Source organism: Haemaphysalis longicornis, unplaced genomic scaffold, assembly GCF_048455015.1.
Source record: "Haemaphysalis longicornis isolate Haplotype H1 unplaced genomic scaffold, Haemaphysalis longicornis Haplotype H1 scaffold_8, whole genome shotgun sequence".
Taxonomy (NCBI): domain Eukaryota; kingdom Metazoa; phylum Arthropoda; class Arachnida; order Ixodida; family Ixodidae; genus Haemaphysalis; species Haemaphysalis longicornis.
The window spans coordinates 192,004,568-192,026,950 of record NW_027526445.1 but is presented as its reverse complement, the minus strand read 5'-3'; the positions used below and the strand labels follow the sequence as shown (position 1 = coordinate 192,026,950).

At 48.7% G+C, this 22,383-nt stretch overlaps 1 protein-coding gene across 17 annotated transcripts in view; it reads left to right on the top strand.

The window, feature by feature from the left end:
- Positions 1-20,077, top strand: part of LOC144149839 (MAP/microtubule affinity-regulating kinase 3-like) — a 133,506-nt gene extending 113,429 nt beyond the window's left edge. For 9 of the 17 annotated variants that reach the window (XM_077681522.1, XM_077681523.1, XM_077681519.1 and 6 more), the window contains 5 exons: positions 441-524; positions 7,198-7,491; positions 13,844-13,897; positions 15,651-15,717; positions 17,424-20,077. In XM_077681522.1, coding sequence (XP_077537648.1) covers positions 441-524; positions 7,198-7,491; positions 13,844-13,897; positions 15,651-15,717; positions 17,424-17,783 — 859 coding nt within the window. In that variant the 3' untranslated portion in view covers positions 17,784-20,077. The remainder of the gene's footprint in view (positions 1-440; positions 525-7,197; positions 7,492-13,843; positions 13,898-15,650; positions 15,718-17,423) is intronic. The other 8 variants (XM_077681527.1, XM_077681525.1, XM_077681532.1 and 5 more) reach the window with 4 other exon arrangements.
- The last annotated feature ends 2,306 nt before the right edge of the window (positions 20,078-22,383 follow it).

Here is a 22,383-nt window from a genome sequence, read left to right as displayed (position 1 = left end):
TCACCAGCCTAAACCGCAGGAAGCTGCGTCGATGCAGCACCATCTTGTTTGACAGACTCGCTGGGGGTTTCCCGCCTTCAGAACCAAGACTAAACTAGTGCCGGCTCCTTTTGAAGCATGCCACCCGTAGGTGCAGGGCAAAGGTGCCCTCATTGTAGGCCTAGTCGGTAGCATCACTTGTGTGCAAACGCTTGGGCGCTGCAAAGGTAAGTGTACTTGCTACAACCTAGTCTTTCAGGCTCTTGGCATGGCCGGTTAGGGGCCAGCGTTAAGCTCAGTTCAGGCGCATAAAGGCCATTTGGGTGTGCCCGCCTTTTGAGCAGCGCCGACCTTGCTCTGTGTTGCCCTTCGGGGGGGGCTGTGCGTGTGCCTTGGTGCCAACCTGTTTTTTTTCCTCCTTCTCCTTGCCCCCCTCTTTTATTTCTCCTTGTTTGTTTTAGAGAAGCGAAGGATGTTAGACAAAAACCCCGGTCCGGTTCATTGTTGTCCCATTGGAAGATTCGCTTGCCAGTCAATAAGCCCAGGTAACCAACCAGGCCTCTGTTTCTGCCACTGCCCCTGCCGCTCTCTCGCCCAGCGCAGAGACTGCACCGCTGCCCTCTTCGCGTGCACCGCCGCACGGCTCGGATTGCTTGTTGCCCGTCCGGCTAACACGCTTCCGCGGCCCCGTCGCAATAACCGCACGCCTCTTCGAGCACGCCTGTCGAAGGGCCACTAGCGAGTCCGGGTGGTTTGTTGTTTCCACCCGCGTGCGTACTAAACCCGCAGTGCTAGTTCTTCCCCAGGGTTGCAAGCGAGCTCCTTAGGAGTGCACAGAGCACCTTCTTTCTCCCTTGCCCTCGCTTCATCCACAACGGAGCACGCTACAGATCCCGTGCAGGGGGTCAAAATTCATCCAGAGCCCTCCACTGCAGGCCTTGCAGCACAGGTGCAGCTTTGGCATGTTAAACCCCAATGGTCTGGATTTTGACCCCAGTTGTGTGGAGTTGTGGAAGGCAGCATTAACTGCAGTCACCTTTGAGTGGTTCGTGGCAATCTTGAGGAAACACTTCGATTGCTACCGATTGCAACATGGTAAAGGCACACCGTTCACTACAACCCCCAATAGATTTTTCCCCCCTATGTTGTATGCCTGAATAGGATAGTGAAGGGCATTACCTGTAAGCAGCAATAACGGGCCAGCTGCAGGCAACCCGTGACAATATTGGGGCTTAACGGATCAGGCATGTAGGCTTTATTAAACATGAAATGCCATGCTGCAGCTCTCTTTGCTCGTTAAAGACACTGCTGGGAGACTTGTGGTTCCGAGCCCGTACATTTGTGGGATTTCAGATTTTTCGTGTGTTGCGGTTCTCAGAGGATACTTGTTGTTGGAGCAAACATTCAGAAAGCAAAAAATGCAGTTGAAGCTAGGCTTTACAAAGCCCGTTTTCGCCAACTTCCCGATTTGTCCCTCAATTCCCCAGGGGCCTAATGCATTCCCATGTTGACGAATTTCCCAGCTTGACGAAATCATTGCCAGGTGCCAGTGACTTCAAAGTTCAGCGGTAGACGCACATGCACACCCTTCACTGGCAGCACCTTTGTTGCCTTGCATGTTCAGTAGGTTGCTGCCTAGGAGCACGTCAATCTCAATGCTGTGCTGAATTGATAACTTTTTTCTTTTCTTGTAAAGTGGATAGAAAAAAAAATACTGATGAAATTCTCGGTTAAAGCAGGTGCAAATGAAAAGCGAGCAAGTAAGCGCCCATTGCCGTTGACATTCAACAGCCTGTGGCTAGCAACACATATTGGAGCCTGTGACCGTTCCTTGCGGCCAGCATGTATGCCAGGGGGTGGTGTCTGCGTGTGTGGTCTGTTGCCATGGCCGAGTGTTTCGGCGAAAGTGGCAGGGGAAGCGACGGAGACACTCCGTTTTTGTTGCACCAGTGGTTTCGGGAGACGAGGGTTATCGGAGCTGCTGCAGAACTGGAGTATAGTGTCCTGGAAATTGGGTTCAGGACTGCTGCATGCGCTAGGACACAGTTTTCGAGGGCATGTTGGCAAGGGATGATTAGCATCAGTGAAAACAGTGCTTGTTGCAAACTTGAGCACTTTTGTTTTCCGATTGTGGAAAGCGGGTGTACACGTTGGAATTGATCGTGGTAGGTGTGCCAGGGTTGTCCAGGGCTGCAAGCGGCCAGGCCTTGGCAGTTTCTCCATTCACACTCACTAACCCACTGTTTCGCCCTTCCACTTTGGACACTGCTTTGCCCAAAATTCTCACTGGCCATTATGCTGGTTGACTCGTGCTCATGCGCCCATGTGGTTCCTATGCTCCACTCGGCAGCAAAGACAAGCATTGTGAGAAGGACGCAATTGTTGTCTGCGGTGGCTACGCGGCAAGCTCAGATCGAGGGGAGTAATTTAGTCTCCCAGGTTGGGGGAGGTGATGGCTGGTCAGTCTCTGTTTCATGAGCTTTACAGTGGGCATAAGTTGCTCATTGTTACAGCATTTCAGCCTATAATTGCACATTTTTCTTCTCTTTTTTTTTTTCTCCTTCATTGAAATGAGGACTGATTTGTTCCCTTTTTTTTTTTTTTGGTCCGTACAAACCACCTGCTGTGCAAGTGGGTAATTGAGCTGTATTGTTGCAGTAGTGTACATGGCATCTGCTAGTTCACTTGAGTTCTCTGTTCATTGGGAGCTACCGGTGCCTCCAGGAGACCACTGCAGGCGGCTGCTGGTCTGTTTGCCAGTGCAGAATACTTTTGAACAGTTCATGGGCAGTCCAGGACTGCTCTTGCAATAGAAATTCTACGAGGAAAAAGAAAAAAAAAACAGCTGCTTTGGAGTAGTTCTGGGCTGCCCAAAACGACCAATAAGGCTTGGCTTCCTGCAGAATCGTCTCTCCAAGTTGGATTTGTGTTTTGTGTAGTTAGGCATCCAGCCAGAACTTTCCGCCTTTGGGTTGGCAGAGGCATCTCATTGAGAGCGGACGTGTGTGTTGATTGCCACACTCACAATGAACGCACGTGTGCCGTTGAGCAGTAGCTGGCTAGCTTAGCCCGAGCCAAAGCCGGCAAGTCATCGCTCTGACAACAGTTGTCGGCCCCTGGTGGCGTTGCTGCGAGGCTGCCTCCACCGCAGCCACACCGGCGCGCTGTGGCAGAAGTTTAAGCAATTTGAGTCTGCAAAAGACGCGTTTCAGCACTGTTTTGCCACTGTTCTCCGCAAATGGGGAGATAACATGACAACCGGGCTTGCAGCGAATTTTGTTATTGTGGGATCGCTATTAAAAAACATTTCGTTGCCTAGAGATATGAAATACACGGGCTTCGGTGAACGTTTGCCGGGGATCCAGGAATATTTCATTACCGTGGGAATTTCGTACTCTTGTTCTCCATATCTTAACTGAATGTTCAGGATTTGAGGGCACTAGACACTTTCACACTTTCACTTGAGGGCACTAGACACTAGTCACTTTCCCGGGATTTATAGATATGCATACCCCTACACCCATCCCTATTTTTGGCAGATGAACGTATGTTTCCCGTGAATTGCTTTTTAACTTGCATTCAAGATATCGGATTTTGGAAACTTATTACCTACCATGCGCAATTCCGAGATGGTACTATGCACCAGGATTTTTGCATTTCTGGTAATGTTTTAGACTGAGGGCCTTTTACAACCCCATACCAGTGATTTATTTTTTATCTTCCTTACGTCCTTTCCAATTGTCTTTTACTGCCTGAAAGACCACTCACTCTGGCATGGCGCTCTTTGGCCTTGATGGCATTGTGCCATAAACACACATACATTACCATGGGGTTTGACTGTATGGGCAGTGCAGATGTTCGTTTGATGTTTGCAGCAGTAATTGCAGAAATGTTTGGAAGGCCTGGATAGCCAGGAAGAAAGCAGTTGGAGGTGATGCTGCTTGAGTTCCACTTTGTGCTATAAGTGTGGCCCTGACTAGACCGCGTGTTTCGGCTGCTTTTCAAAGCCAGCTGACGGTCACATCATTCAGCAATTTTGTTTCCCTTGTACGAAAGGCCAGTTTAGCGTGCAGTCCTGTCCCCAGCTAAGGCCTACTGCTGCCCACTCACTGTCAGTGTGCTTTACTCCCTTGTGGCATGGCCTGCGTGCAGTCTGTGTGTTTCCCGGGGTGTCTTCTGTGTGTACCACTCACCTCCCTTGCACTGTGGTTGCAACCTTCCTGCCTTTTTTTACTCTGCCTCGTTTTATTGGGGTAGCACTCACTTGAAAGTGTGTTTATGCCTGCACTGTTTATGCTCTCAAACGGGAGCTGTACTGCGACGTTCAGAGTTTAAAGGAAATGCTTTTCATTGGGGGTGTGTTTTAGCGTAGAAGACACGCATTTGATTAAGGGGGCACATGGGTCTCTGGGACAAAAAAACTTGCCCAAAGAAGCATTTTTTTTAGGCATCAATTTTTCCTTATTGTGCACAGTTCTTCCTGCAAAAAGTTGGTACTTGAACAGTACCAGGTCCTTATAAAAGCCTTTCAGGCCTGATATCGATGAGAAAAGGAAGTTTTACATAATTTACTCCTTTTTTCCCCCGCAAACGGTGTTGCAGTGACAGGAAATTCTCAAGAGGTACATCCCAGCATGTAGAGCAGCTTGAAAGATAATTTCTTCTGCATCGTGAAGCTGAACGTTTAAACCATCCAATAATGAAAACAGATCTTACAGTATTTGTTTAATAAGCATTATTTGTAATTGGCTAGCAGGAGTACTTCAAAAATAGAAGTTAAAATTGATCTAAACTTGTGATTGCAAAACAAAAAGATACTGGTTCCCACATTTGATTCTCCACAACTTCTGGTATCTATTCATGCCTTGCCGGTAATTTTTTGTTGATTAGGTTTTTTTTTTTTCATTGTTCTCAAGAACAATCAAGAAAAATATTATCATCTTTGAAACTAAATGCCTTACATCAAAACTAATTGGATATATGAAATCAGCTAAAAAAACTGGACAAGCCCGTAAAGTTTCATCAAGATTGGTTGGAAAGCAAAAATAGTTTGTTTGGTCTGATGGATGCCCTTCTGGGTTCTCGTATTTGTTGCTGCTTTTTTTGTTTGTTTGATTGTAGCTTTTGAGGAAGGTAATGAGCTCTTTGGTTTCTTTAGTGGCCATGGAAAACATGGTAACTGCCATAGCCCAGATTTGTAGCACACTACAGATCTCTTACTGGTGGTCGGTATTAATCTGGAGCCCTGCACTACGGGGCACCTCCTGGCCCAGGCATAGCTTCAGCGCGTTAAATGTCACCAAAACTTTTGGCCATAGCCTAGTTATGACTTCCAAGCTGAAGGTTAACTCTGCTGAAGGGAATTTAGTTGGTAATCCAGATGCCTTCTTCTGCCTCTAGTGCTAGTAGTGTAGAAGTAAAGCTGGCGCTTTTGTTATAGTCGTGGTTTATTTACTTGCCTTAAGGCTGTCATCTCCTGCGTTGTAATGCATAATGAAACGGGCTGGCAGTGCTTGGCATGCTGCTTTTTTGTTTTGTTTGTTTTGATTGTTGCTGCTCTAACTTGGGGCAGCTGTGTTGAAAACTCTGGTATATGCAAGGCACCAAAATACTAACAATTGAGTCTGTGCAGCCTAACTGAGAGAAGATAATGCTTTTTTTTTTTCCAATGATTGTTTTGTATTTTGCATGGTAGTAGTGCAATTGCAGGTATTTTTAGTGGTTACTGTGGTGTTGGACACCTAAGATCACTGTGTTATACGTGCAGTGCAAGATGAGGGGTACTGGGCTCTGCATGTTCTACTGCACCTGTCTTGTCAGTGCATTTACACCTCTCAAATTTGTTGTGATGCTTGAAAGTACAGCAAGTGGAACAAAATGGTGCTAGTGGATGCACTAAAGCCCATGAAATTGTGCAGCAAGCAATCATATTTTGAGCATAGTTTGGCGATTATAAAAAAGGGCGACTGTGCTCTTGGTGGTTTGTTTCTATGTAAGTAAAAGAGATATGTAAAGACGCGCTGTTTTCTTCTTCTTTTTGTCTGCTATTGAATGTTGGTTGTGCAGCTACATTTTTCAGTGTTTGGAAGGGGGCTTCTTGAGCGTCTGTTTACTAGAAGCATTTTGAGAGGCCCAGATAAGCCAAAGTATGCTGGAAGGCCCGATTTTAGTGTGATGACTGGGAGCATTTACAAGGTAGCATGCGTTGCCGAGATTTCATTTTTCATTCAGTGCATGCATAACAAAAGAAAGGCTGCCGCAGGCTTCAGCGGAACACCGAAGGGCATTGTGAACACTGTTGAATTCTCTTACCCGGCTAAAATTCATAAAGTGGAGGCCCTGTTCCTTCTTATTTGGCTGATCTACACACATTCTTGTTCTTTCACAGGAAGAGTGTGTTGCACAGTGGGGATAATGGGCGAAAACGTGGCAGGAAATTTAGAAGGCCGCAAGAACCAACGCAGCAGGAATGAATCGCCATTGGTCAGTGTGTAGGGTGAATGGTGTTCGGTCCTTCACAATGCGAAGCTTACAATTTGGCCGTGAGATATGGCTGTCCACATTTGGCTTGAGCAGAGGTCTAGAGTTTGTGGGGATGCATAGTAAGGAGTGGGTCTAACTGGGTGCCTTTGTGAGCTTAGTGGCTTCGTATGGGTGCACATTTCCCATAAAACTCTGGGGATGCCCTTTAAGACCGATGCGTCAGCCTGCAGTTTAGGAGGGGTCGGCCTCCTGTTTAGAGCGGACACCATTATTTAGTTTGCATTCAAAGTTCTGTTGATTTGTGTTTGGTGCTGCGCTCGCTTTAAATGAAATACCAGCCCGGGGCAAGACGTTCGTAAAGTTGGTGCCTTGATCACCTAGTCCCCCTGCCTCGTGGCAAGCAGGAAAGGCCTGCACTGCTGCGGGGAACTGTCTTTTTTACGCCGCTTTCACTGTTCCACATTTTTCAGCGACATGCAGCGACAAGATTGTCGCTGTGCTCATTGCCCGGTTGAGCAAAGCTGCTAGAGGCTTTAGATGTGCAAATTAGCGTGTTTGCGAGCCCCCCTCTTCCCCTTTTCCCTGTGCAGGTAGACGAGGCCTGGGCAGTGTGATTACAGTTAGTGCACCCTCCCTTTGCGAAGCGAGCGTTGCCCGTTGACTTCGCTGTGGGGCGTTGAGGCGCAGTGTCTTACTTGGGGCACCTGCCCCCCTCTTCTCTCCCTGGCCTGGCAGTGCGGGCGTGGGCGGAGGCGTGGGCGGGGCCAAGAGCGGCGGGGGATCGGCGCAGGGAGGAGGCGGGGGCGGCAGCCTGGCGGCGTCTCCGCTGCCGTCGCACACGAACCGGCCCTTCCCTAGGGGGACTGTGAACCGCAGCACTTTCCACAGCGGCCAGACGCGCCGCGCCTACAACGGGCCTGGCTCAGGGGGCGGGCCCGGCTCGGGCCTGCCCCAGCAGTCGCAAGACACCTCGAGCGTGTCGGGCCGCCAGTCCTTCTTCAGCAAGCTGTCCTCCAAGTTCAGCAAGAGGTGCGTAGGACCTGTGGCTGAGCAGAGACTGAAACGATCACGCTCCCAACCCTTTCTTTTTTGGGCAAGAGAGATGCTGCCCCCCCCCCCTCCCTCTCTTTCTTTTTCTTTTCTCAATGCTCGGCATTTTGTGGAGCCAAGAGAGGCTTGTGTGTGTTCCTGACAGTCGTTAGTGTCGACGAAGAGGGAGGAGTGACGAGAGACTGAAACGAGTGCACAATGCTCCTGCCGCAGCAACTCGTAACAGCAACCGCAGCTGCTGGTATATCTGAATAGGCAGCAGTGGCCCGGAGGGGTTGGAGGGCTGTGCGTGTTGCCAGGCATGCCTGGTTTCTTTCCTTTCTTTTTTCTTTTTTTAACGACTGTAGTCTTCATAAATTTTGGTCGCAGTCTGTCCCTCGATTGAGCCACCCAGTTAAAAAAAAGTTGCAAAAGAATTCTTCAACGAGAAGTTTATGTAGGTGAAACCTTTCCAAACCACCGAAGCTGGAAGCGCACTTCATACGTGTCAACGTTATCGAGCAAAAAAGAAAACATTCGGCATATTTGAGGCAAACCATCATTGCACAAGTGGTGTTTGCAGCATTCCTTTAATTAAAAAAATACATGGCTGCTTGATGTTTGTGATGGAAAATGAGGAAGTACGCACCAGAACCAGTGTTTTGACCCCAAAGTACATAGTGCTTGCACCCAAGCATAGATAGACCTCATGGCAGCACTCGGAGAAGTCCGGCAGTAACATAATGTTCCAGTAGATGGCATGCAAGCTGTAAAGCATTGCAGAATTAGATTCGCTTGATAAAGCTCCACAGCGTTTGTCATGGTGGGATGGGAAGAGCAGGAGAAGTGGGCAGGGCAGAGGCATTAGCAGCAAAGTGAGCAGATACGTGGCCAGTTATTCCTCGTAGGCTAAGCTTTCTGAACTCTCATAAATGCTGGGCATGTGGGGGGGTGACACACCAGGAGGCGATTAGTCCTTCCTTTGCCTGTCCCCTTAAGCCCGTTCTACATGGGGCAAATTTCGCTTGCGAATTCGCAGCTGCGGCGCCGCTCATGCACCAAAACGATCTATTCTCGTTGCTGTGGCGAATTTTCAAATGTTTGGAAGAGTCGAACTTCTCTTGTGAACGCCGCTTAGAATTTGGCAATATGTCGCAGCGGTGAAAATAGGAAAATAAATCGTTTTGGCGCACGGCGGCGCCGCAGCTGCGAATTCGCAGGCGAAATTCGCCCCATGTAGAATGGGCTTTAGTGTTGCTCACATTTTCTCAGCTCGGCAAGGTTCCAAATGCCCCAGTACCAAGCACGTTTCGACCTATGTGTACTGTTAGTCGTGTGTGGAATGGGCTCAGAAGCTGGCTCTGTTTATTTTGCTTGCTGGGTTGTTTGACAGCATTGAGCCACGCCATGCCACCTTTGAACAGAAATGGTCGTCTCCTTGAGCAATGATAGGTCTGTGTTTTTATTTGAATGTGTTTGCAACAATGGCCGTGAAGGACTGCACAAAGGCTGTTGCTGGAGTGCAGGTTTGAGCTCGGGTGTAGCGTGTTGCTCCCCGAAGTTCCGAGCCAATGCCAGATACAACCAGTGATCAGTGGGGCAGGTGTATAAAGCCAGCCAGCCACTGCTCAGTCATGGGCACGTTACCAGTGAAAAGTAAATTGGTTACAGTTACAGTTACTGTGAAGAAGTAACGTCGCTACTTTTCCTGTACTGTATAAAACTAGTAATCAAAATAGATCAAAAACCAAATGATGGCGTCTATTTTATAGAAATGCCTGAAGGCATGCAGTAGCCAAAGTCACTCATGGTAAATACCGTATTTACTCGCATAATCCTCGCACTTTTTTTTTTCCGGAAAAGTCAATGCAAAGTTAGAGGTGCGAGAATTATGCAGGGGAAAAAAAAAAAAATCTGGTGCACAGTGTTGCCAATTTGCCTTATGCCAGTCCCGCTAAATGTAGCGGTCGTTTTTTGTATATGTAAGCTCAGTGTTGCCAACAGCAGCTATTTCTTTTTATTTTATTATTTACAACGTAAACAGTCTCCCGTCGATCAGCGGTCATGAAATTGCCGCCTTTGCTTTCTGGCGCGCGCCCTATCTCGTCGTCGTATGTGCGTGCCCTACTCCAGTAACGCACGTTGAAGTCAGTGACGCCGAAGTGCCTGCCTGCGGCACGGTTGCCGTGTTCGATCGCGTACTCTTTCGCTTTCAATTTGAAAGCGGCAGTGTAGCTGGCGTTCTTCCCCATGGCGAAGCGGCACCAAGCACAAAACAAAGAGATCAAAAAGTTCTCAAAATGGCAGCGAGCTATCCACCACTGACGTGAGTGACTCACTGACTGCTGCTGCTCAACGACGGGACCACAACGGCGACACGACAAGACGGCGGGCTGCGCGAACACCGTCTAGTTGCGCGCACGCGAAACATGCGCAAAACTGGCTCAAGGACAGTGTGAGTAGCGTGTTAGGGCACCTGTAGGGAGTAGCCATGCAGGTTGTTAGGGCGCTTGGATGGCCTTGGACACACAGCGCTCTCCGCCGAACGGACAGGCGGCGGGGGAGGGTGCGCGTTGGAGAGCGCGTGCACCATGCGGGTTTCGCGAGCAGGCAACTTTCGCCGCTGCAAAGTTGGGGGTGCGAGGATTATGCGAGGAACCAAAAAATCCAAGTTTTGGTGGCTCACATTGGGGGTGCTAGTATTACGCGAGTAAATACGGTATTAGCCTAGACTAAGGTAATCTGAGTGAGGGCACCCTAAAGCCCAACATGAACAATCGTTGTGCACGCCTTATTTTGTTGCGTCAACTCTTCGGTTGATGCACCCTTGGTGTCGTTATGGGTGCCCTGTTCTCAGTGGGAATCTCTGCGGTGGTCTCTCATTGCATGGGTAGGTCAGCTTCCTCCTCAGTGGCAGTCTAATTGCCTGTTTCATTTTCTCTTGTTTCCACTCGACTCCAGAAATTCACCTAAAGACTGACTTCCAGCTAATCTTCTTGGCAACCTCCTCTCCTAGCTGTGAGGGGAGCCATGTGGGGGAAAGGTGAAAGGGGGATAGGATATGGGAAAGAACAGTTAGAAAAAGTGAAATGTGGGAACTGTACATCAGTCTTTGACGAGTGTTGCTGTTGGATAATTATTTTTAAAAAAAGGAAGTTACTGTAATGGTGTTTCCTGCTACAGTTCCTGTGTGGAAAAAGTGTTACAGTTACAAGTTACTAAAAAAGTAACTGGTTACCAGTAACGTGTTTCTAGTGAGTAGTTACTGGCCAAGACTGTCTGCCTACGGTTCCTGGGTTGAGCCCTAATTTTTGGCTACATTTTCAGGAAAAAAAATCGACCTCCATCAGCGTAAGTATTGCCCTCGCGGGCAGATGATGATCAAACTCTTTCATTGATCTCTCGCTATCCACAGAATAGTGCCACAAGTCATCTCTCGAGTGTACCGCGATGCACCTCATTCGGCAGGGGTGATTTGCAATTAAAGCTGCCAACAGCAGATGCTGCCCACATGTCACAATGGCATGCCTTTCTCTTTTTGTCTCTCTGCTGCATATGTTCTTCCCAGCAACATTAGAGTCGTTTGGTTGTCAGTCCGGGATTCTAAGTTTTTTTTAACTTGGCAAGTTTGTTTTGATATTGTATTAAGGTGGATACTCTGGAGCTAACAACTTCTGCTTGCCAAGTGAAACTGCTTTCATTTGCTTGTCCTCACTGGTTGTGTTTACTGAAAACAGATGTTGCACGTGTTGCTCGCCACTGGCGTACGCATTGCATCACTTGTTTTCGCGCAAGTGTGGCCACTCTTTGCTGTCCTGTAAATATTTTTTTTCTTTCAAAACTAAGCTGCTGCATGTTCAGCATGCCCAGCCCTGTCAGTTTTGAGGGCCACGTTATAGGAAACACACCCTTGTGCCGTTGTGGAGCTGTTTTGTGAATTTGTGTTCCGGGCTGTTCTTGTGTTGCGCGCAATAACAGGCATGTGCGTGCTTTTATTTTCTCGCAATGCTGCTTCATACCATGTGACCAAGTATTTACAGGGGGATTACTGGTACATGCAGTAATGGTGTTATACTCGGTTATAACTCAAGAACGACACCACCTCATGTAGTGTATCACTCCACCGACGCACTGGACCCGTGGCGTCAGTGCGCGCGCGTTTTGAAAGGGGTTTGCTAGGAATGCGTGATATCGTTTGCCTTGTCTCACGCAGTTTGTTTGTCGTCACTGGAGTCGTTTATAAGCATATTAAGTCCAAAAAATCACTGGAACGGCTCACGCCATGTTCAAAATATTCCCAGTTACACCCTACTTGCGCCGCGCGGAGAAACATCCGGCTACGGTGATAAGGCACAGTGGCAACTTCCGGTGCCGTTCTTAAGTTGTCACCGAGTATAGGTATCAAAATTCTACTAGTTCACTGCATCTGTCGTCACTAGGGCTGGGCGTCGATAATCGCTTAATTAATCGGTTGCATTAATTGATGAAGAAAATGATACAAGTAATATTTTATAATTACGTAAGTATAGTAATAAATATTGTCAGTATTCTCCTAGGCCTGTTCACCGCTTTTTGTAGTGGTTTGAGGGAAGAGAAAGGGAAAGGAAGTGCAGTACGAATATTATTGAGCTCGGTATAGGAGCTCACCTGCATACAACCCGGCGGGGGGGAAGCGGAGTAGATTTGTGCAGCGCTCCCAGCCCTCTTCAGCAATCGTCAAGGACAAGCAGAAGCTGTTTGTAGGTGGGTTGTAATTTGTGTTGCACTCGAATACCCACCGGCTCTCGGCTCTAGGCCTGATCAGGTCGGGTGGTCGGTCGAAGCAAGAAAAGGGATTCTTGACTGGTGCCGGGTCCTCGGTGACCACCGAGGACGAGCCCCCAGGGAAAGGCACTGCACTCGCGTTGACCCCTGCCAACTACACCAAACTGGGGCAGGTGGGGCATGCAAATTGCTTGAATCCGGTTCCGGTTCAAGAGATGGCGCCACCGCCTCAGCAAGCACACTATTGCTCCTCCCACCAGCGCTCCTCCAGTGCCCAATCAGTGCACGCCGTGTGGCAAGAGGCTTACAATCTTTGAATACACTTAAACACTGCATGCATCGCCCCTCCCCAGGTTTCACGTTAGGGCAGATGGCCCGGGTTTTTTAGACACCCCTTTTCTTAGGCACCAGGTGGCGCTGACTCACAAGCAACATCATCACCAGGTTTGTCCTGAACCATTCGCAACTGCTTCAGTCCTATTTAAAAATGAAATGAAGTTTGTTTTTGCAAATTGCAGATTTTTCGGACTGCTCTTTTATTCGGACTGTTTTTGAGTCCCCTCCAGGTCTGAAAAATTGGTCGGCTACTGTATATAAGACAAGGGGCAACTTTCCTTGGCATTTTTGTGGTCGAAAATACTCAACCGAAATTTCAGTTTATACATTAATGCTTACCACCTTGCTTCCATGCTGCCAGTCTGGTGTGTAGTTTGTGAGGTTAACACACTGGTTTATTTTTAGAATGTTCCTGGAATGAAATGGTCAAGGGCTCAGAGCTTCCCTTTGCTAACAGACATTTCTACAAACCTTGTGTATGGTGTTTGGGATCGGTTGGTGAAAGACAACAGAACCAATCTCTTTTTTTCTTTTTTTCCCCAGCTGTGCAAAATTTCCAAACAGTTGATTGTCGGACACTGAAAATAGGTGTTGCCTGAAGCGTAAAAAAGTTGAGAATGCTCCTGGCTTTGCTGTAATTTTTGGTCACTTCTTTTCTTTCTTTCTTTTTCCAAATTAAAGGCTTTTTTGTGTACCATTGCATGTAAAGTGCATCGAGGTTTTCATGTTCTGTGTTTTTCTCGTGAAAAAAAAAATTCAAATGAAAGTGTCAATTCATTTTATTTACACCTTAGCCAGTAATTAGTGGGATAAGTGCGCATTTGCTGTATTCCTATCTGGTGCGAGTGTTTGAACTTCCTTGCATTTTTACGGTGCTTTTCCGGGTTCGGCATTGTGCACTGTTCTATCGGAAACGGCTGTGAAGCTGCTCCGTTCTTCTTCTCTGTCTGCAGAGCGTGCACAGCCCTCACAACCCTGTGGCATTTTGCAGACGCTTTTTCTTTGTTTTGTTGTTACCTCGTGCTAGGCACTTCACACTTTTTTTTACTTTTAAACTTCCGCTGCGGAATGTCTCTCTCTCTCTCTCACTTCTCACCTCTGCCACTTGTGCTCGTGTTTTTTTTTTTTTTTTTCTTCTTTTTATGTTACTGTTGCCGTTATTGTTGCTATTGTTTCTCTCTCTCACACTCACCACCCCTGGATGGGAGTTTTTGATGATGCCCTGACTCTTCCCTCCTCCTTCCCCCTTCAGTGCTGCCAGCTACAATGCTACACCACCGCCTTTGCCACGAGAGCTTAGGACAAGGTATATACACCTCCTCACACCCGTTGTCTTTTTGTTTCTCCCTCTTCCTGTGGTCTTCCTCCTCGGTTCCCTTCTCTGTACTCCTGAGGGGGGCTTCCTTTCGGCTGCTCTTAGCATCGGTCATTCTCTGTTCCTCTCTTGCATATTGTTTTTTTCCATCCGTTCCTTCTCTTCCTCGTCCTTTATTGCCACATCTGTAGAGGCTGTCCTTTGTGGCTAAGCTGTCTTTACCGGTGGTGGATTCCCTCTACTCTGGCAGCAGAAGAGGCGTGGCAGTGCATGCGTTTTCGGGATGGTGGCACAGCCCCGTCTTTTGCCCCTCTTTTTGCTTTCCCCCTGGCCATTGTGCATGTGTGCATGACCCGCGGTTGATGCTTGCGCGTGCAGGGTGTTATGTCGTAGGCACTACGAAATTTTTTGCACGAAGGTCGCATTTCACGGTTGGCACTGCTCAACGCTTGGAGTGATGGACATGTTTTTAGCTTTGGGAGCAGCATTCGCAGCAACTGTGCCTTGTGGAATGGTAGCACCACGTGTTGGTGCCAAAAGCTCCACTCCAGCCTCCAAAATGGGGTCACGCATTTCATTTCGGTGCCCGTAGAGGGCGCTGTTAGACAGTGACTAATACAAATACAAAGGGAGGGCCTCTAATCATCATAATCATCATTCATCGCCACGGATGCGGCGTCCGTTGTTCAAAATTTGGTTTGTTCAATTGTAGAGTCGCCAGGCACTCGTTGATCTCGGTGTTCAATAAAAAAGTCAGATGCGACCTCCTGGCAAAGTAAAGTGCACATGAGCTTGTGCTTTGCAATAATGTTGAGTGTCTATGACAATATTTCTCTATTATGCATGCACTCTGAGTCTACACTAGCATTGCGGGCCAGATGACAGGCATGCATGGTGCATGGCTAGAATCTGTGTGCGATTTGCTTTATTGTGCTTTCTTTTTTGCACCCCATGGCTTAAGTTTTCTCAATTATGCCTCCTTTCGGGACAGCTGTGTAGACATAAACGCAGTGCAACCTGTGCTTTAGCAACTCGGTCATCGTGCCAGCTAATTACCTAATGTGTTTCAAGCAGCATTCTTGCTTTTTAGCTGCCAGTGCCTGGAAGACCTGAATGCGTGTATGGGGGGTGCAGTCAACCAATAAAACGAAGCTTTTATCGTTTCAAATTTAAATAGGTCGCCTAAGCGACCAAGTGTTCTCATTTTTGGCAGCCTTTTGCATTATTGAAGCGCCTTTAACATATACTGCAGCAAGCTTATGAAGAGATTGGTCTGGTTAGCTTTGTTACGTGGAATGCTTAAGGCCATAGTCACTAGTAGCATTGTAAAGATGTCGCTGACTTACAAAGACGACTGTTGCTTAGTCATTACTCCTCCTAGTTTTAGTACTGGTGCTGTCAGTGTTTGTTACTCAATGTTGGCACTAATAGGTTTTGACGTTGTGTTGCTTAGTTGAAGACTTTCCTAAAGATTGCTGTTTATCACAAGGAAGGGCTGTGTTCTGCTGGCAGTGTGGCTCTGTGGCTGCCAGCTGACATGCTGGGTCGAGGACTGCGGGCCCGAACTGTACCACAGCTTCGTGATGGGTGTGCATGTTCTAGCTAGAGCGCAGCTACTGGGAGACAGGAGAGAGCTTTGGCTTAGAGTGTTACCATACCGTTCTCATTGTACCTTGATGCCACTGCGCATGCACGTGCATGTGCCGGGTTCCTTCCGTTGAGTGAGGCGGAAAACATGTTTCAGCACTCCATTGGCGCTTTCCGTATTCTGTCGTACCGGCCACCGGAATGCAAGTAGCGACATCAGACGTGTAAGTCTCAAAAGCAAATTACACAAAACCTTGTTGCTCAGAACTCTTCACTTACGCCTGAAATAGCTTGAATCTCAGTTAAATTAGATGCTCGCAATACAAATAATTTTCTTTTCAAGTAATTGCGCAGACCAGAATTCACACCTCTGCTAGATATTGTGGCATGAAATGAGTAAAATATGTTGTAAAAATTATGCAGTAACGTACACTACTCTGTCCAGCATGATTCTGGAGGCGTAAAAGCAGTTTGCGAGCCCAGAAACCTGTGTGAACTATTTGAAATGGGCAAGGCTTAGCACAGAGGCGGCCATTTGCTTGTTCACCTGGAAAAAAAAAGGATCATTTGTTGTACTCCTGAGCATCATTTAACAAAAATAACATAATAAACAACATCAACGAAGGTTGCTTTAATCGGCTGCACCAAGCTTGAAGCGCCAAGCGCACTGCATTTGCTGTAATCAAGACACCAGGCTACACTTCGGTGGCAACTGTAAAACCTGTGTGGGTAAGTTACCGTTCACGATAAGTGCTTGCACATGCACAGTGGCGTCACGGTACAGTGAAAACGGTGTGGCAACACGGTAACACTCAGCTGCCGTACTGTGAGCTAGGTCGAGACACATCTTGAAAGAATGTGGTGAAAAATGTTGTACCTGGGGCGATGAATTCAAGGTCAGACTCTTTACAATATTAAAGCCCCTGGCATTAAGGGAACACGTTGATGAAGGGATGATAGACGGGATAAGAAAATTCAGTGGCACGGAGTGAATTCTGGCAGCGCAGGATAGGAGTGGGTGGAGGGCGATGGAAGAGGCCTTCATCCTGCGGTGGATTTCAAGGACATGGTGACAAGGACTGTGATGTTAGCATTTCAGCTCGACAGTTCGAGGGGTTTGTAGTAGTGAAGGCGTCTTCCCTTAAGCCTTCAAGTTGCACGCAATAGGGAGCAGCCGAGTTGCAGTGCAGGTGCTGCTTAAGTGGAAACTGAGGGCTGTACACTTTATTGCTTGAGGTGACCGAGCCTTTGTTTGTAGTCTGGTGGAATAGATTAGAGGGCAGGCTTGGGACGTAGTCATTGCCTTGTCTCGTTACTCTGACTTGCTGCTGAGCCCAAGGACACCGGTTTGATCCTGGCTGTGGTGACTGGGGAAAAGGCAAAAACGCCAATGTGTCGAGATTTTGCTGCCCGTTGAAGATCCCCAGAGGGTGAAAATTGATGCGGAGGAGCCCTTCACTGCGGCGCTCCCCGTAGCCCAGGTGTTGCTTCGGCGCGTGAAGGGAGACTCGCTTGATCGCACTCCTATGGCACTTGATAAATTCATGGCCCTCGCACTTAAAAAACGTGGCCTAGTTTGCGTCTTTTAGAAATATATAATTTCTGTACTGAAATGAAAATTAAACAAGAAACACATTTTCGTCTATCTAGCTTTCACTAGGTGGTACTAGCTCTCCGGAAAGCGAGAGTTTTGTGTATTTATTTTAGTACAGAAGTCGCAATGTCCGAAATAAGTAAACTAGGCTAGGCTGTTTAGAGCATTTTTGTGGATCAGCAAAACTTTTCCTGCTGGTGCAGGATGGTTTTTAAGACTGTGGGTCATGAAGTAGCACCCTCAAAGCCCACAACCAGTCAGTCTTGTTACTCTCTCTCTTTTTGGGTTGAGACGCTGGTGGCTAACGCCCCTCCCCCTGCTCCCCCCGTGAAACAGGACGATGAACGAGGAGCAGGTGAAGCCGCGCTCGCTGCGCTTCACGTGGAGCATGAAGACGACCTCGTCGCGGGACCCCGCGGAGATCATGCAGGAGATCCGCAAGGTGCTGGACCGCAACAACTGCGACTACGAGCAGCGCGAGAAGTTCCTGCTGCTGTGCGTGCACGGGGACCCCAACACGGACTCACTGGTCCAGTGGGAGATCGAGGTGTGCAAGCTGCCGCGCCTGTCGCTCAACGGGGTGCGCTTCAAGCGCATCTCCGGCACCTCCATCGGCTTCAAGAACATCGCCTCCAAGGTGGCCAACGAGCTCAAGCTCTGACTCCTCCCCCCCACACTCTCGTGAGGCACGGCTAGGCGCCCCCGGGGGGAGGGGTGTGTGTGTGTGCTTCCTCCACCCCCTCCCCCTCTCGACTACAAGCGCACGTGACGACGAGCGGATTGACGACGAGCCTGCCACGTTCTGAGAGTCCCAGCACAACAACGAGCTCCTTGGCCGCGGCAGCGGGGTTACTGTGGTCGACAAGGCCTTCCCGCGTGTGCCGCCTTGCAAGAAGAAAAAGACCAGCAGTCTTCTGTCCCCCCCCTCCCCCCTTCCTCTTCTCAGAGTGTTTTGCGGCGGTGGCAAAACCGAAGTACTGGACTATGCGTATTTGTGCAGCCCCTTCTCCCTCTCCCTTCTTTTCTTTCTCCAGTCGTTAACTGACTGACTGAAGGCTGGACGTGTACGTGCGTGTATGTGTAACAGTTTATGTGCGGATGAGTGTCACTTTTTTTTTTCTCCATTTCTGTATTTCACCTAGGACTTTTTTCCTCTTTCGGTGTGTGTGTGTGTACATAAGAGAAGGGCCATTGAAGTGAGCGTGACTGACTGACTGTCGTTTTGTGATTGCGTAGCAGCGGTTTCTGGCTGTCCTCTGCGTGCGAGTTGCCGCCGCTTGGGGTGTCTCTCCCCTGCTCGTGCACCGAGCAAAGCCACCCCCAAGGGAACCAGGCCACACCTTCCGAGGGGAATGGGCCAAGACGCACTCAAACCCAAGGGCCACACTTCTTCTGTTCACCATTTGGCCATGGCTTCGAAAGGCTAGGGATGGGCTGAGCAGTCTTGCGGAAGCTCCGAAACGATTGCCGCACGATGTCTATGCTTGGGAGCACTGCTCCATCCAAGACGCCCGCAATCCCGACTACCTGGCGTGCTGGCAGACACTGGCCCCCGGAGGAAGCTTGAAAACCGCAACATTTTGAGAATCGAGGCGAAAGTGGGGTGTGCGTGTGTGCTGTCTTTTTAGTTTGTTTCCCAGAGGTGGAGAGGTGGGAAGGAGGGGACGACTGTGTTTGGGGAGGAGGAAACCAAAGGGTGGGGCTGGTCGGGTGTCAGCAGAGAGGTTACTTATTTCAGAATGTCGTTGCCACGCCGCGACCGAGATCACCGGGCGCGCACTTCCTTGCCTCGCGCGAGTTCCTCCGCCAAGAAGAAGTCGTGTATGCCACACAAACGGTTCCCTGCTTCTGTTGCTTCTTTTTTTTTTCTTCCCGAAGCTTGGCAAAACACGAATGGCGTGCTTGGCTCGATAGTTTTTTGTCGCCCAGCAACGATGGTACGCACGTACCACTTCCACACGGCCGTTCATCGAGGGGGAAGGCTGCACCTTGCCAGCATCTGTGCCAAGCGTGGTGCAGGGGTTGAACGAACGACGGCAGCCTTGCAGCAAGCGGGAACAAGTTGCAAGCGGGGGGCAAGTGGCTACCATGACGCTCCCCTGTGAAGGGGCGGCTCTTCAAGCCACCAGTATTGAGTTCCTCCCCAGCGGAAGTTAAATTTCTGTTGACGCGACGTTAACGGCAAGGGACTGGTGGGAGGGAGTGCATCCCTAGGAAGAAACTTGTACTTTATCGTAGACACCAAGCCGCCCATAGCTTTTGTCTCGGTTTGGCTGGGATGCCCATTTCCCGGCCTGGGAGGGGTGGTGTCACTACGTTGGACGTTTTACTTAGCTCAAGCAGTTCCCCTCTCTTCTGATGCGTTTTCCTTCTGCCCCCACATTTTGTTTTCGTCGTCGTGTATCAAACGAATTGCGCCACATCTGTGTCGGTCGCCATTAGCCGCATTGTACATACAAGCAGTGTTGTTCTTTCCCGGGCAAGCAACTCTCTGTGTAAATAGTGGGCAAAGAAGACTCTTCTTCTGGGGTTGGGGAAGGGGGTGAACCACTGCATTTCAGACAGGTGCAGTTACCAGTGTCGGGGGACTCTTCTTTTCCCCTTCTGCCACGTTGTTTTGGGGACACACACACACTGCGCATCTTTCTTTTCTCCCCTCTCTTAGGCGGCTGCGTAAACTGGACGACGTTGTTGTTTGGCCTTGTTTCTCTCGAGAAATGCTTTTGCGAGGTTCAGGCGGCGGGCTGATGTGGTGTGTACATAGTTGTGCTGTCGCCCCATCTGTTTTTGTGGTGCGGCCGCTGGAGAGATGTGACCAGTGCGCAAGCAGCAGTCTGCGACTTTTTTTTTTTTTTTTTTTTTAATGTTTGAGGAAATTGGTTTACTAGTTCAGTGTAAATATCTGGAGCTTTCATAATTACACGAGTAAGTGCTAGGGAAGTTTCTAGTGTATAATTTATCAAAAAAACAAATAAAGGGTCCTTCCAGTACGTGTGTTGTCTTGTCTCTTATGCCGAAGGTGGGATTGAGCACTTGTGCTGTGAGGCACGGCTGAAAATGTAAAGTACGGCTTTTTGGAACTTCACCCAGTAAATACTACAACTTAATTCGAGCACACCTGATGTATCGCTGTTGCGGATGTGGTTAGTGGGTTAGTGGGATGTGGTTAGTCACAGCTGACCAGTGTTTAAATTTAGTGCAGCTGTAATAAAAAAAATGTTTGTGTGGTCTCAACTATTGCTGCGAGCTTCTAAGAATATGTCTTGGTTGGTGAGTGCATTGATTATGTCCTTCAGTCTTTACTCCGCTCCATGAGGTGCACAGTGGGGCCTTAACTGACTGGCATCGTCGACAAGACTGCAAAAGCAAAGGTAAACTTGAGAGAGGGTCTCGATCGCAGGTTTCTGGGACTGCCAAAATATTAGTTTTTTTGTACCGTTGTGTACGTAGTTACCGTGTTGACCGGGACTCGAATGAGCACCTGTGCATTCGTCGCAGTAGGGGGATTAGTTCTGTGGGCTGGCCTTCGCCATGGTGGGGTGCGCCTCCTCGCCCTTCCGTGTGCACAGGTGTAGTTGGGTCCTGGTAATCAGGGTAACTACGTACACGACAAAACAGGCGGACTGCTAAAACTCTCTGTTGTCACAAATGACACCTGGGGCTTCACAAACCTCGAGGTAAGATATTTAATAGCTGCGAATCGATAGCGGTGGCCGAGAGAGTTTCTGACACGAAGCACGCAACAAAGGGCACTCGTCCTCTCCTGTTGCCCTGTGATGATGGTCACAGCATTATGGCCTATTTGTGCTCCTGCCAAAGCTGGTCTACTGCAAAACCAGCCAGGTCATCTGCTCAAAGTTTGTAACAATGCGAGGTTAGGGGGCATGAATGACGGAAGTTCGAAGATGGTAGCGACGAGAGGGCCAACATGGAATGAGGAGTATTGCAGTCGTATAAAGTGATTGTGGCTAGGTACGCTGAGAAAGAATGTGCGGTCGGAAAGCAAGTGACGAGATCAGTGGAGGCAGAGAAGGCAGTGGTCTGGCCACAAGAGATGGATCATGCACAATGACAGCGAGTGCAGTAATGAGGTCAGCTGTTGGGACTTTGGGAAATATGGCACGATTCACCCTTTCACTTCTCCAGGTGGTGCATCTTGCCCGGTGGCGACAGCAAGAAACGTGCCTTGCACGTCCTCTGTATAATAATTGCATAGAGCGCTGCTGAACTAGGTTTGTGCAGATCTTGCTGGCAATTCAACTTTGCAGTCCTTGTAACACAGTCGTGCTACCATTTGCTTGAACATCCGATATTACTGTTGGCCTAGCATTGGATGTACCCCACGTTGTTTCCTTTGGGTTGTGCACGCGGCACTGTCCAAAAGCAATGGGCAAACGTCCCCCACAGTATTGCAGGCCAAAAAAAGTGGCAGGCAAGCCTGTCTCACTTTGCTCATCATGAGTGCACCGCTATTTGCAGTCTGTAGAGGTGGGTCGTCCACTCGTGTGGAAGTCCCTGTCATACGGGGCTGGTGCAGGTTTTGAAAAGACATGACGACCTGGAGCGAGTTCCCTACTGTGCAGCACCACAGTTAGACAGAGAGACCACGCCTGTTCTTCCAGCTGGGCAAGAATCCTGCTGCCCTTGATTCCCATATGTGGCAAATCCACAATCAATGGATTGCGAGCCCCTGAACACTGGCCTTTTAGTTGCACCAGCTGCATTGTTGAATTTATCTATGGGAAGGCCTTATTCAAAGCAACATGAAGGGTTTGCCTGAAATAGCTGAAGGCCACATGCAGTCAAAAATGTCTCCCCACGTTGTGCCGACAGCAGGGATGGTGAAGGAGCTGAAGCAAGGAAGGAGGAAGCTGTCACCAGCGCTTCCTCTGCCCTTGACACTTTCAGAGGAGGGTAGGCTGTAGTGGGGCAACACCGAACCGGTACTGCGGTAAAACCATTTGAAATGGTTTACTGGTCACTGACCAAAGTCAGAATATACAAATGACATTTCGGGAGCACTGCAGTGACCAGTGAACCATTTCAAGCATGTTTCCTGACCATACTCTATGCAACTTTCGGCTAAATGCGGTAAAACCGGTTATCTGGTTATTCAATTCAGAGATTATTCGAATTTGAAAGCCGGATGACCGGAGTGATCACATAGTGTCCCTTGTTACCCAGTTTTGTATCCTGATATATTCCAAAGATCTGAACGAGTGCGTAACAGTAAAATTATTTCCACATTAAAATGTTTTCAAAAGATTGGAGACTGTGTCTTAAACAGCGTATTTTA